The 15,155-nt window shown below is 45.7% G+C and overlaps 1 protein-coding gene across 1 annotated transcript in view; it reads right to left on the bottom strand.

Moving 5' to 3' along the window:
- CC2D1B (coiled-coil and C2 domain containing 1B) overlaps positions 1–15,155 on the bottom strand; it is a 2,515,186-nt gene that overhangs the window by 1,756,133 nt on the left and 743,898 nt on the right. The window contains exon 7 of the mRNA XM_069642198.1: positions 2,646–2,904. Coding sequence (XP_069498299.1) covers positions 2,646–2,904 — 259 coding nt within the window. The remainder of the gene's footprint in view (positions 1–2,645; positions 2,905–15,155) is intronic.

Raw genomic sequence — 15,155 nt, 5'->3', positions numbered from 1 at the left:
TCGGGTTCATACATACTGCTCTGTCTCCTTTTGCAATAAACAGGATTCGTCTCCCGTAGTTTTCACTTGGTTGTCGGTCAGACACTTTTGACTGTACAGAGGCTTTGGCTAGACCGCTGTATGACCACCTTGACCGTTCCTATGCGGCCTTCTGGTATCAGCAGTTTCAACAAACACAGGATTGACCAGAGTCTCTCAAGTAAGCACCCAAGTGGTGCTGGATCCCTCTGCAGCTAGTAAGTTGCTACTTTGCGGCTTTCGTTCAACACAGTTTGGTGCTTATTGGTTCTCCCCTCGACTCACCGGCTGTGATGAACTGCTTGGCTTCTCAGATCATCTGAAGTCAAGGCCGGTAACACGGTAGCAGGCATCTCCCTCGGTCCTCCTTATCAGCGTAGGCATGCTCCGTGTACCATTGACATCTTCTACAACACACTTGGCCTACTGTCCGTGGTCGTACGATTCTTTCTACTGAGGTTTCGTGGGTCTGAGTCAAAAGGTGCAAGGTCGTGTCTCTCCTGGTCAGCCTCTCGATGTTCGCAGCCTTTCTCCTCCTCTTGAACTGCCATGCCTGGATAGCTGTCTTGTCGTGCGGGCTGCCTTGCTTGTAGTGTGCTATCGTGCTCCACCTTTCATCCCCGTGGGGAATGGAAAGGGCCGTCAGGTGTGTGTAATTCTGATCAATTGCCTGACCATGCCCGACCCTTGTATTGGGACATGTTAGGTAAACGGCTCCGCTGTTAGTCCGTTGTCTATGGGTGGGCGAAAGTGTTTGTGTCGGAATAGCGCGGTGGCGGGGGGTGAGGTAGTATTTTTGAATGTCCTACGTGGTAGGATGGGGAAAAGGTGTTAAAAGAAGGGAGATACCACGTCTCAACCGTCGGTGTCCCACTCCATGAGGACCCCCCATCCAGGTGATTCTCCCTCACTATCCACCCCCAGGAACTGGATCCAATAGTGATGGCTGTGTCTTGACCACCTGGATGACAGACTCCCGGGCACCAGTTAGGGAGACACCTTCATGTTTCTCACAGTAAGCATCTTCTCGATCTCTGAGATCTAATCAGGACAAGAAACTCAACATACCCAGATAATGGAAAGAAAGGCGGGGGGGCTCTCTTTTGTGGTTTTAGGGACTATAACTTGGAACTGACTTCTATTATCACTTTGTAAAGAACCTACTCTTAAGACCTTTCCGGAGCACCTTAAAACGTTCCTTTTTTAAAATGACTTAAATATGATAATCTTCTCTTTTCAGCTTATGACGTTTTGTGTCTTTCTCTTTCTATAGCGCTAAAACACCTTTGGGTAATTGTTGCGCTTCATAAAACTCTTTATTAACATAACATACCAAATTCGCACTTATGTCCCTTCACTGGCTCCCTGTTCAAAATCTAATTTAATTCAAGACTCTTTGTCTCAGCCACAAACTTCTCTGTGACAAGGCCCCAAAGTAACTGGCTCCTTTCATCAAAAGAAATGTCCCTTCTAAAATGTGAAGATCCTCTGCTAACAAAAAACTGTCTACCACTCTTTTCAGGAAGAAGAGCATAGGGAACAGCTCAATCAGAGCTGGAGGCGCTGCAGTAGAATACCCTTTTGCCTAACTTACAACATGAGGATCGCTTTTGATCTTTAGGGAATAGTTTGGTGGCAAAGCTGGGTTTTTCGCTAACACTTTGCTGAGGAGAACCCCCCTCCCCCCCACAACTTACATAGAACTGCCTGCTATTCACCCACACTGCTTGCCACATGGACGTTATTGGAAACTATACTGAAGGTCCTCCAGCTTAAATCTTAACACAGCTCGGAAGGACATGATCATTTTGCAGGTGCCTTTATTTAGCTCTTATCTGCATGCACGTGTACACAGCACTACCTCCTTCACCTTTCTCCTTTCACACTTATCCTGATCTGAATGTACCAAGACCTGTGAATGAACAGTAACTTGCTTTCACCTCGTTCCCCTTCATTCTTGGAGCACTAAGAAGTAACTTGTTTTGCAGATGGCACTATACAAATCAAAAATTAATAAGTAAGCAAAAGTAAAGAATAGGAACATGCCCTTTTTAAAGCTGCGCATTACATTTTACTTAAATGTTCTTGTATTAGGATAGAAGATGCAGTTTAATTTCGAAAATAGCTATATTTTTAAAATAGATGTCCTAGTTTTAGGGTTGTAGGAAGGTTTTAATTTTAGTGGGGACTATGGCTATGTGTAGTGAAATTATGTGGTGTTTAGTTGGACCATTTCTGATGCAAAATTTACACATCCCATATTTGGATATTCAACATTTTCTATTTGAAATGTTTTATTAGATTATATAAATTAAAAATGTTCAATTATAATTCAACAGAAATAACTGAAGCATGATGATAATTCAATGAAAAATACCCTCATAATTTTGGAGATAGAAAACAGAACTGGTTGTGAACAAGACATTGCCGTGTGGGGGTACTCGGATGGATAGCGCCTAACTGTATTGATAGCGACTGATGGCACTGGTAGACTGGGCAAATGATAACACCAGAAGGTTACATTTACACAAAAAGGAATGTCAGCTGGGTCAAACGCACCAGTTTTTATCAATGTTTGTAAGTTAAGAAAATACAATAGTTGCATTACAGATTTCTGGGGAGCTTACCTATGTCCGCAAACAACAAAGCTTGGTCAGTGCTTTGTCTGTGGGTTAGTGGGAGAGGGATCTCTCTGTCGCTAGAACTGTTACTGTCATCCTTTGGAGGTCGAATTGATTCAGTCGTAATGTCTTCACTCGCTGACTCAGCAAGGATGTGCTCTAAAGGCACTCTAGGTGCACTTTTCCCACTCGCCACTGGTGGAGGAATCTCCTCCTCAATAATCTTCTTTCCTTTTCTCACCCCGCTCAACATGGTTTCTAAAGTCTGTCAGGAGTAAAGAACGTAATTAGCAGCATCATCTTAGAAAAGCAACTCTAATTTCTGAACAATAGCATTGTATTTGTATTCACAATAGTTAATTGCAGAACCCAACAATCTCAATGGCATTTCAGAAACTAAAGAATGTTTAAAATGTCAGTACTGAAATAGCTGCACAGGATTAGAGAACAAAGGGTATGAGTGAAAATTCAATAACAATCAAATAAAGGTTTTTCAGCAAATAACAGATGGTGTATGAAGGGGGTGGGGACTATACTAGATTACGAAAAACAGAAACAGCAAATGCAAGGTTACACGATTAGGCACCATTTACAAAGTACATACTGACATATGTGCAGAAATAGGAAAGAGGAAGCACTACAACATGCAAAACTGATTTGCCGGTATAAGATTAAAGTGCAACCTAATATCCCAAGGAAATGATAAAATAATTCTTCAAATTTCAAATTACTTACATTTGTTATGGCACTTCAGCTGCTTCCACGCACCGATAATTAAAATTATGCAGGAGAAGACACACACATATTCATAAAATGTGACTTCAGAAAAATAACATCAAACTTATTACCCAGCCAATTCAATGCATTTACACTAAGAATATTGTGTCTTTTCTCTAACGTGCAAGAGTCAGTGCTGTGTTCTGTCATTTGTTTTCTTCTCAATACACTGGTATTCACTACATCAATGCTGCCTAGTGTTCACTGAAGCTCATGTTGTATGCGCTGGTTGTGCACTACTGGACAGCGCTCACTGCGGTGTGTCATGGGTATGGTAGAGGTTTAAAAGACGAGAACTTGCTGATTGTTGGTAGTGCTTCTCAGTAGTATATGGGGCCCCCTCTTTTGAAATGTTAAATATTGGACAGTTGGGAACGCCCCCAGCTCTCGTCCTTATTGCCGCCATCCCAATTTTTATATATATTTTTTTCCTTTTTATTTATTGTACAATTTACACAATAACAATAAGAAGTCCATAAAAGCAAATGACCAAATATCCAAATCAAAGTAACAACATGTAGAATGCAATATACATATTTACAGATAAAGAACTAGTACAACTTCAGAAATTCATCTCAAATCTTTGCATGTAGTGACACTTTCCCTTGTCTCTTATAAATCATTCTTTCCATATTTGCACGACTAGACATCCCTTCAATCCAATCCACAACAGTAGGTGCAATCCGAGATTTCCAGCCATTCAATACCATCTTCTTGCCCACACCTGCCCCTCGGAGCAAGATTTTTTTCTGAGAGACAGAAAGGTCCTCAAGCAACTCACCACCTCCCAAGACCATTGTTTTGAAATCTGATGCAATATTCAAATTCAGAATACATAAACAGATGCAACAGACGTCCTGCCAAAATTCCCGTACTCGTACACAGTCCCATAGTAAATGTTCCAAACTACCCAATCCATTCCCACAACAGCAGCATTCATCTGTATCCACGATACCTCTCTTGAACAATCGTTCTGGACACCAAAACACTCTGTTGAGGATCTTTATTTGTCTCGAGAGTTCCTCAAAATTTATAGACGTGTAGGAAAATGCCTATGACAGTTTTTATACATTTAATATAAAATGTATATCAAAGATATCATCTATTTTATATCAAATGTATATATGTATGTATATTTCTTTATATAAACTGTTTTTGTAGTTTGATATGATGTTCAGATGATTTGATATAACGTTTCTATAAAAATGTGGGCTGGGAGCGCGCTTGTGCACTGCTGCCAGTTGAAGTTCGAAGTGAGTTGCGCATGTTAGGGTTTTGACGTGGTGACGCGTTGATGCAGGAGTGGGTTTGGCTTTGTATATATTATTGTTAAGCCCTTTAAAGTATTTGATATTCTTTTTATGGATTTTAATCATTTCAAATTATTTGTGTATAAAGTGAGCGTATATTGATAACAGTTTTTATATAGATGTATTATAAAGCTAGGCAGAGTGTCTTTCATAACAGTTTTTTGATAGATTTAATATAAAAAGGAGGTTGTCATTTTTTAAGGCATGCCTTCATAATTTTAGAATGTAAAGGAGAGGCCTGAGCTATAAATAGGTCTGGAGGGATTTGGCATTTTAAAGTGAATAAAAGCAGAATAATAAAAAAAATGAATAACTGTGACTAAAATGTGTTTCTATTAGGATGAGTGGGGCGGACATGCCAGGGCATGTCTAGATATGAAGAGGGCAGCATGGCGAAGTTGCGGGACATAAAACCAATGAAAATATAGGACGGCAAAGCAGAACTATGGGTTTAAAAAACAGCTAAATTGCATGGCTATGGAATGTATATTTTACTAACATTATATTTGATAGAATGAAAATAAGGGTTTTTTTAAATTAAAAGTGAAGATCTAAATTCAGGGCTGCAAAACACAGCTCTGTGTGGTTATAAGCAAAATGACAGAATGCTGTGGCAATGGATTTTGCCATTTAAAAATCAAAGTGGTCACAAAAAACACAGCTGCTGGGCCATAGGCAAACATGAAAACATTAAAAATATAGGCTGACAAAGCGGAGCTCTGGGTTTAAAAAACAGTTAAGTTGCCGGCCTGAGAATATATATTTTACTAACCTTAAAACATGATAGAATGAAAACAGAGGTTGGTTTAAAAAAAAAAAAAAAAGAAAAAAAGGTAAGGGCCGCTTTTACGGTCTGAGACAAAAAAAATTGAAAGCTATTATTTGTGGCAGTGTGAAAGGTAGTTTTACAGAGTGACACATTTTGCTGAGTTCTGTTTTCAGGCAGCCAGCAGGATGATGTAACCGTTAGGCTGCAACCCCATGACTTACAAAATCATATGAGCAAGGCTGTTTGCGCACGCTGTGTTATCTCAGAGTGTCAATGTGTTATCTAGAATATGTTTCTGTACAATAAGCGTGACTAATAAACTACAGGGCTGAGTCATACTCTGTGTGCAGAATATGTCAAGGTTTAGACGGCTGATAATGGGAAACAGAGGGTGTAGGGCCAATTGAAGCTCCTTAAAAAGCAAACTTTCGAAACCGGCCAGAAATATTGCTTTGAAGCCACAGAGGATTGCCCTGTGCCTTCGAGCACTGTAATTCTGCTATCTGCAGGCCCTTTTCTAGGAAAGGAGAAAAGGAGCATTAAGGTAAGCTGGATTGCACATTCCAAATGAGGGGTAAAATGTTTTAAGCGTGCCTATCGTGTGTTTCTATTTAGAGGGTGAGAGAGAGCAGCTGGGGAAGATTTAGTATTTCTTGCAAACTTATTTTTTTTATTTTTCTGCAGTGTTGCACAGCCGTGTAGAGGCATTTTCAAATAAACAGTTTTTTTCTGACCTGGCAGCCTGTGTTAAAAAGTGTGAAATATGTATACGGTCTAAAGAACAGTATTTTTTAGTGCTGAGAAGTTGTTTCAAGGCTCTAACATTTGTTTTTGACTTTGTCAGGCTATCTAGGATAACATGTAAACATGTTTGTAAGTGTTTATAGCTCAGTTATTAAATAGTCTCGCATCTAAATAACACTCTATATTTAGAGGCTTTAAAATTTGAAATTGCATATTTTTAGGCCCTTTGGGGGCTGGCGTATGAATATAATATAGATGCATTGTGAGTCTAACAAGCTGCAGGATCATGCAAGGATGAAATTGCGTTTATTGCTAAACCGCACACATGATGTGGCAAAAAGGTGTAGCCTTTATTTTTATATAAGGGATGAAATTGTTGATTTTTAAACTCAGCACAAGTAGTTTATGAGGAATATTCGTATTCTGGCTCTACAATGTGGCTGGATAGATAAGAAAGGCTTAGGCCCGGATTCATAGAATCCAGCGCAGGAAAGGCGCAACCGCTGCGCGCTGAGAAGGAGCGTGCGCCAGCCATGGCGCAAAGAAACAATTGTGTGACACGCATTCATTGATTTCCTGAGGCATCACTAGCCGTGGTCCAAGGAACATCAAGCAGCGCCAGTAACACCCCCACGAGCAGTAAAAGGCCAGTGAAATGCCTAACACGCGCAAGCCCCCGCGCCATCCCTGGTACAGCATAAACCCCCCCCAGCCAAATTGCGTGAAAATGTGTGTGTCTGTGGTCTATGCTGAGTTTCCACGTGATTTGGAAAGGTTGCGTCCGGGGTACGCACTGAGTTTCCACGCGATTACTCCATCCGCACCCCAGCCAAATCGCGTGGAAACCCTGCATGTACCCCAGACGCACCCCAGCCAAATCGTGTGGAAACCCTGCACGTACCGCGGATGCACCCCAGCCAAATTGCGTGGAAACTCGGCGCGTACCCCACAAGACACGCACAAATCCACTGGAAGCTGACCCCTCCTGACGGGACAGCCACACACCAGCCCACATCACCTGTGACCAAACCCCGCAGGCAGCCCGCACCACAAGGGAGCCCCCATAACCTGTGATCAGACCCCGCAGGCAGCCCACACCAAATGGGACCCCCCATACCCTGTCACATGTGAACACACCTCGCAGGCAGCCCACAAAAGGGACCCCCCCCATCACCCGTGACCACTCCCCGCAGGCAGCCCACACTACATGGGCCCTCTCCCCAGCCCCCATGAACACACCCTGCAAGCACCCCACACCACATGGGACCCCCCCAACCTCCATCACCCGTGAACACACCCTGCAGGCAGCCCACACCACATGGGACCCCCTCCCCAGCCCCCATCACCAGTGAACACACCCTGCAGGCAGCCCACACCACAAGGGACCCCCCATCACCCGTGACCACAACCCGCAGGCAGCCCATACCACATGGGCCCCCCATACCCCATCACCCATGAACATACCCCACAGGCAGCCCACACCACATGGGACCACCCCATCACCTGTGACCACACCCCGCAGGCAGGTCCCGCCTCATGTTCCACCCCCCACCAACAACTGTGACAGCAACCTGCAGGCAGGCCTCGCCTCATGTTCCAACGCCACCCCCCCAACAACTGTGACGGCCTCCCATACTGGACACCACCTGCATGCCGGATGATGACATAGTGAAACACAATCACTCCAAAGATGGCGTGCTCAGAACCTTACATGCACCACCCTTAACCCCCTGCACACAAAACACACAGCACACAACTTCAAAACCATACACCTGGCCCACAAGCTACAGCGTCACAGCTGATCACACGCAATTGCTGACTGGAACCACATCCCAAAATACACATTCCAAAAGTGTACGGCAAAGAGAGGCCCTGCACGGCATGTGACCAAGTAATGTCAAAATACCACATGTACAAATACTCACACCATGAGAAAATGAAAAGCACCCTCGATTTGTTTCACATAAAGAGACATTGGCCTGGCGTATCACAGCATGAGCCTCAATGAGCACACAAACCCTGAACATATCACCTCATAAACACACAATGTGTGAAGGACATGACATGACATGCAATCAAATCCCATGATATTCAGAATGCACATGTACACAAGTGTGCAAAGATCCAAACACTCCCGGAAGGGGGAACCAAGTGAAGACAGAAACAAGAAACTTGTCAGGGCAGCTGACATTGAGACGGTGTACGTGCCTGGGAAGTGGTGATAGATGAAAAGTGAATGTAGAGGTAGCAGTCCTGCACATATGAAGGACATCTGAAGAAAAAAAACACAAAACGACAATAAAGATAATCTGCCAAACCGGTGTCAATTCCAAGCCTAAGTGCAGACAGGAGTTGCAAACTGTCAGTAGGTGTCTGTTGGCATACATAAAGACAGTCTACAGATGGTGCATGGCAAAGAGCCATTGCAGGTGTGCAAGTGGCGTGTGAGGGGACCTCATGACAAGTTCAGAGGGTACACAGCTGACCATAGCAGAATTGCACAGAACGTCATCAGGGCAGAGGAGTACCAGAAGCACAAGCACAGAGGAATGACTTAAATCATGACTGTGTACATGTTAAGTTATGTTACTTTGCATTTATATAGCGCCTTATGTACGATTGGTATGGTCTCAAGGCAATCGTACCGTTCCCAAACAACAAATAGTGCAGCATTGGCCTGTCCATGTGTAAAATCATAGCAAATGAAATATATGAATTGAAATGCAGGATGTCAAAGAACATGAGAGACAAATACATTATCACAAAGACATGACTACGAAGGCCCTTAGACTGCATCAAGGTAATCCTGTACCAAAACTGAAAACATTTCACACTCCCATCACTCATCAAACCCCCCCCAACACCAACACACTGAGGACCAATTCACAATTATGATGCGCATGTGAAATCAAATGCCACCACATGCTGCACACTCCAAGTGCACGTTACCACCCATCCATTGGTCATGAACACCAGAACATGCCCCATGAAAATGGATGTCAAACATGACACATTCATGTATGTGTGCACACACATGAACAACATTGGTCATCCTCAGGGACACAGAACAGAGTAAAGAAGAGTCAAACTTACATCAAACCATTGAGACCAAACACCATTTTGAGTAACAATTTAAAAAATATATTAAAAACCAGTATTGAAGTCATACTTATTCAAATAAAATGACTAAAAAGTGCGTGAAACAAATAAATCAATGATTTGCAAAATGAAAAAACATTGTACGGGAATTCAAAAAATCAAAGTGAAATATGAGGTCCATATCCATAAATGAATATCCAAATGAAAACAAAAATCAAAAGAAAACCATTCCTTCATGTTGAACACAAAAGGATCCACAAATATGTAAACTAATCACAAATATGATGAAAACATGATAAAACATTCCTGAAAATTGAATAAAACAACTATATACACAAAGTGGAGCACAGTCCAAAAACTCAAAAAAAAGGGAAAAACAAATGAAACGTACACCTAAATAACTATATACAATGGCAGCAGGCTAGTCCTTCTCCTCACCATGCTCCTCCACAGTCTCCGCCAGGGCATCATCGAACACTGCGTCCACTTCCACTAGGCTGGCCTCTGTTTCCCCCTTGAAGGCTTGCAGGGACTCCAACATGCTCTTCTCAAACTCCCTGCAAGTCTTCTCGAGGACCTCAGCCCGCCTCTCTGCCCGACGCAGTGAAATCTCTGCCATGGCTATGGTGAGTCTAGTCTCCCGTGCCCGCTGCCCCTCTGCACCGATCTGCTGGTCCAAACGCTCCAACACAGAAGACATCCTTGTTGTAAGGTCCACGGTTGCCTCCTGCCTGATGGCCAATACCTGTTTGTTTTATTATTTATAATGTGCGCCCGACCCGATGGTATCAGGGCGCAGTAAGCAACAAGAAGATTTTCTGCTTTGGTTACATTGCTGTGGAGTTATATATATATATATATATATATACAGTTTTGTACAACAGAATACAGTTAGAAAGAGAGACACTGGGCAGTCAACATGTTATCTGTCATTTTCCTTGATCCAGTAGATGATGTTAGGACTGAAGTGTGGGTAGGATTGATCTACCTTTAAGGTGGGAGGCAGGGAGTTGCAGTGTTGGGCGGCTTTTACTGGGAAGCTACTTCCTCCAGTTTTTTAATCTAGGCACAGTCAGGAGGTTGGAATTGGCAGTTCTAGTGGGGCGGTTGGAGGCTTGTCTCTTGAATCTGTTTATGAGGTATTGTGGGGCAGCGTTATTAAGGCATTTGTGTGTGAGGGAGGCTACTTTTAGTGAGATTTTATCCTTTGTGGTGAGCCAGTTGTTCGATCTCCTTATGTCAGATATATGAGCTTTTTTCGGGATACTCAATGCTGCTATGAGAGCATTATTTTGTAGAATCTGGATTTTGTTGATGATATATTTGTTACTCCCTAGATATAGGGCCTTGCAATAATCCAGTTTTTACAAAATTAAGGCTCTAGCCAAGGTGGTGCAACTGATGGTAGACAGGAATGGCTTGGCTGCTCTGATTAGTTTGCATGTATGGGCACTAGAGGAGGCCATGGAGTTGACTTGTCTGTTGAAGGTAAGGGTGGAGTCTAGGTAGAAGCCTAAAGTTTTGACTTCTTTGGCTACTTTGATGGTGTTGCCATCTATGATAAAGTTGGTGTAGTTGTGGCCAAGTTTGTTGATGTTGGAGGAGGTGCCGAGGATTATAAGCTCCGTCTTGTCCTCATTCAGGAATAGACCATGAGAGGCCATCCATGCCTGGATGATGAGGTACACTCTGTTCACCAAGTCCAAATTCTTGTCGTAGTTTCCCGTCAGCGGTAAGAGGATCTGGGTATCATCGGCATAGTTTGTGTAGGTGATACCAAGAACATAGAGAACATCGAAAAGGGGCTTTGTGAATATGTTGTACAGGGTGGGGGAGACACATGATCCCTGGGGCACTCCGCAGGTAATGGAGATGGGGTCGGCGGATGCTGAGCTAGAGAAGACACGCATGGTCCTGTATTTAAGGAATTATTGTATCCAACCTATCGCTTCTTGCGAGAAGTGAACGGCCGAGTCCAAGTGGTTACAGAGGATTTTGTGGTCTACTAAATCAAACGCCGCTGATAGGTCAAGGAGTAGTAGTAGTGCGGCTTTGCCATTGTCTCCAAGTGTGTCAATTTGTGTCTTAAGGTCTATTAGCGTTGTCTCATTCCCGTGTTGGGGTCTGAAACCGTACTGGCGCACTCCAAGGAGGTGATTTTGTTCTAAGTATTGTTGTATTTGGAGGTATGCTACCTTGTCTAGAATTTTGAGTAGGAAGGGGACTGTGGTGATGGGTCTGTAATTAGTGGGTATGGATGGGTCCAGTGTTTGCTTTTTGAGTAATGGGAGAACCCAAGACTCTTTGAGGTTGCTGGGGATGGTACCAGTGGAGAAGGAGGAGTTGATGAGCTTCGTGATAAATGGTGATAGGTCTCTGGCTGCGTCCTATATGATTTGGGATGGACAAGGGTCGCCTTGGCAGTTCGAAGGTTTTAGAGTGAGTATGTTTTTTTCGACTTCTAAACTGGTTACTTTAGAGAAGTTAAAGCAGTGTGAGGGTTTTAGTGAAGGTTTTAGTATGGGCGGGGATGTGCTGACTGCAGGAGTTGAGTGGTGAAGGATTTCTTTTTTGTTGGCAATCTTATTTTTTTAAACTTCTTTTTATTATTAGCGTGGCAGCAAAACACAGGCGAACAGCGTCAGGCAGAAGCAATGTAAAAGAACAGCGTACATAGCGTAGGTATGCAGAAGTTACTACACATGATGAACAATCAAAGAACAAAATACAGTCACATCGTGAAAAAGGACATCAGGAAATTATGACAGGGCTGAGGACCCAAGCTGGTGGGGGGAAGCGGGGGAGGAGGAGGTGTCCTGAATCTCGACTAGATCAGACATATAGGAGCGGAACCTGAGCCAGATGTTTCTAGGTCTGGAGTGAATGGGTTGTAAGTGGGACCAGGTTTCCTCGGAGTCAGAGGCCCACGTGACCGCTCTCAGCCATTGGGCATGTGTGGGAGGCAAGGGGCGAAGCCAACAGAGCAGGATGGAGCGCACCGCGAGAAGCAGGCAGAGACCAGCTAGTTTCTTGGAATCTCGGGGGAGGCCTGGGAGATCATGGAAGAGGCATACCAGCGGAGAGAGAGCAATGGGGTGGTCAGTTACAGCGGACACTGTCGAGCAAACGGCCTCCCAGAACTGTGCGAGGCGGGGGCAGGACCAAATCATATGGATGTAGTCGGCATCATCCTGACCGCATCTGGGGCAGCTGGCAGGGTGGTCGATGGACATACGGTGTAGTCTGATCGGGGTATGGTGAAATCTGTGAAGCACTTTGAATTGGATAAGTTTAAACCGGGAGTTGAGGGAAACCTGTTGCGTGCGTTTGCATAGGTGGGTCCAGCGATCATCGGACATCTCAACACCGAGGTCTGCCTCCCAGGCACGTTTCAGTTTAGCAAAGTCTGGGATCGATCTGGATTGCAGCATGGTATATAACCTAGAGATCTTACCCCTCGTAGGGCTGGGGGAGGTGAGCTCCTCAATGGCGGGGTCGTCAGGTGGCAATGCAGGGAATGTTTGGTAATGTCGCTTAAGGGTCCTACGAAGGGATGCGTATTGAAGCCATACACTCCGGTCTCTTCTCAGGGGTAGGGGGAGGTCGGGCCACTCGACGAATATACCCTGGTCAAACACGTCGCGTAACAGCTCGAAGCCCGCGTCCGCCCATCGGCGAACCGTACCCAATGGAACCCGCGGGACCCCAGGGAGAAAATTCCAAAGTGGGAGATTGCCATGGAAGGCATAGGTAATCCCCGTCAGTTTCCACATTTTTGCCAGTGCAACGGCTGTGCAGGCGACCGGATTCTGCGAGCCCCGAGCCAAGGGAGCGGGTTGCAACACCAGGGAGCGGATGTCTCGGTCAATCACTGCAAGCCTCTCAAGTCGGAAGTGCGGGGCAGGGTCCGTGGTATTAAACCAATAGGAGGTGTATTGGATTTGTGACGCCAGCCAGTATTTAAGAAAGTTAGGGGCACCAAAGCCCCCGTAAGACATGTGAGTGGAAAGGGTCCCGATTTTAAGGCGGACCGCACCCGAGTGCCAGAGAAAGGAGTTCACGGTGCGAGACAAGTCGCGAAAAAAGCCCACCCCCGGCCACAAGGGAACGTTAGCGAACCTATAGAGCAGCTGGGGCAATACCACCATCTTCAGCAGACCTATCCTGCCAGCCAGAGAAATCGGGAGTTTGTCCCAGACCTGGATCTTAGCCGTCAAGTGTGTGAGATACTCCTGGTAGTTTTCATGGAAGGTCAGCTCGTGCTGGCGAGTCACCACCGTCCCCAGGTAGGTAAATGTGGTTTGGGCCCATGTGAAACCGAAGGTGTCGGGAGGGGGAGAGGTACATTCCGTGAGCGGAAAAAGAATGGATTTCGAGCAATTCACTTTAAGGCCCGAGACTCGACCGAAACGGGTAATGTCCGCCAGTATACGGGGTAGGTTGGTGGAAGGGGAGCGTACAAACAGCAATGCATCATCCGCATAGAGGGACACTATGTCCGTCTGTCCCGCGGAGCGGAGACCCCTGTGAGCATGGAGTTGGCGGAGCATGTCGGCGAAAGGCTCGATTGCTACCGCAAAGACCAGGGGAGAGAAGGGGCACCCCTGTCTCGTTCCCCTGGCGATCTTGAAAAGGGGAGAATAACGGTCGCCAGTGCTGACCCTGGCAACCGGCTCAGAGTAAAGCAGTCTGACCCAGGACAGAAAAGAGGGGCCGAATTTACAGCACTCGAGGACCCGCCACAGATACCTCCATGAAACCGAGTCGAATGCCTTTTGCATGTCAAGGGCAACAGCCACAGCGTGCGTCTCGGGACTGATTCTGTCGATAATGTTGAATAGGCGCCTCAAGTTCAGGGAGGTAGAGCGACCCGGGATAAAACCGGCCTGGTCCGGGTGAATAATAGATGGTAAGAAGGGAGCCAGCCGGAGAGCCAGAGCCTTGGCAAATATCTTGACATCGCAGTTTATGAGAGAAAGTGGGCGATACGAACCGCACTGCGAAGGGGGCTTACCGGGCTTAAGTAGTACTGCGATTGTGGCCTCACGGAGAGAAGGGGGGAGCACCCCGGCCTCAACGGACTCCTCCCAGAGAGCCAGCAAATGAGGGAGCAGTTGTGACTTGAAGCGTTTATAGAACTCGACCGGGACACCGTCCGAGCCAGGGGTGCGGCCCGAAGATAGGGAATCAATAGCGGCCGACAGTTCCTCCCGTGTGAGTGGGGAGTCAAGGGAACCCGCGGCCTCTGGAGACAGAGTTGATAAAGGGAGGGCCTCGAGAAAGGAGTCAATCTCCGCCAGCGATACCTCATCAGCATTGGAGTACAGGGATTCGTAGAAGGTAAAAAATTCCATATTGACCTCCTGTGAAGAGACCGCCATAGAGCCATCAGATCTCTCAACCCCGAGAATGTGCGGGGACCCCATCTCGTGCCGGATCAACCTAGCCAGAAAGCGGCCGGGACGCTCCCCCTCCCCATACCTCCTCGCCATGCCAGGGTTATCGGGGAACCTCTGCTCGCGGTCCGCAAGAGAACGGAACTTGTCCAGTTCCTCCCCGATGTCAGCCAGGGTACCAGGGGTAGAGTGTAGCGAGCATGTAGCCTCCAGGGACGAAAGTCTAGATTCACTGGAGGCGAGGTCTTTGCGGATCGACTTAAGGACCCAATTCTCCTTGGACAGCGCAATCCCTCTAATATAAACCTTGAATGACTCCCATAAGGTGGCCTGGGACGTTACCGAGCCCGTGTTGGTCTCGAAGAACTCCTCGATCGACAACTCAAGCTCGGAGCAGAACTCCGGGTCAAGTAGGGAAAGG

This window comes from Ambystoma mexicanum, chromosome 1q (assembly GCF_040938575.1).
Source record: "Ambystoma mexicanum isolate Mex_15411 chromosome 1q, UKY_AmexF1_1, whole genome shotgun sequence".
Classification (NCBI taxonomy): Eukaryota; Metazoa; Chordata; class Amphibia; order Caudata; family Ambystomatidae; genus Ambystoma; species Ambystoma mexicanum.
This window is presented reverse-complemented; position numbering and strand designations above follow the sequence as displayed.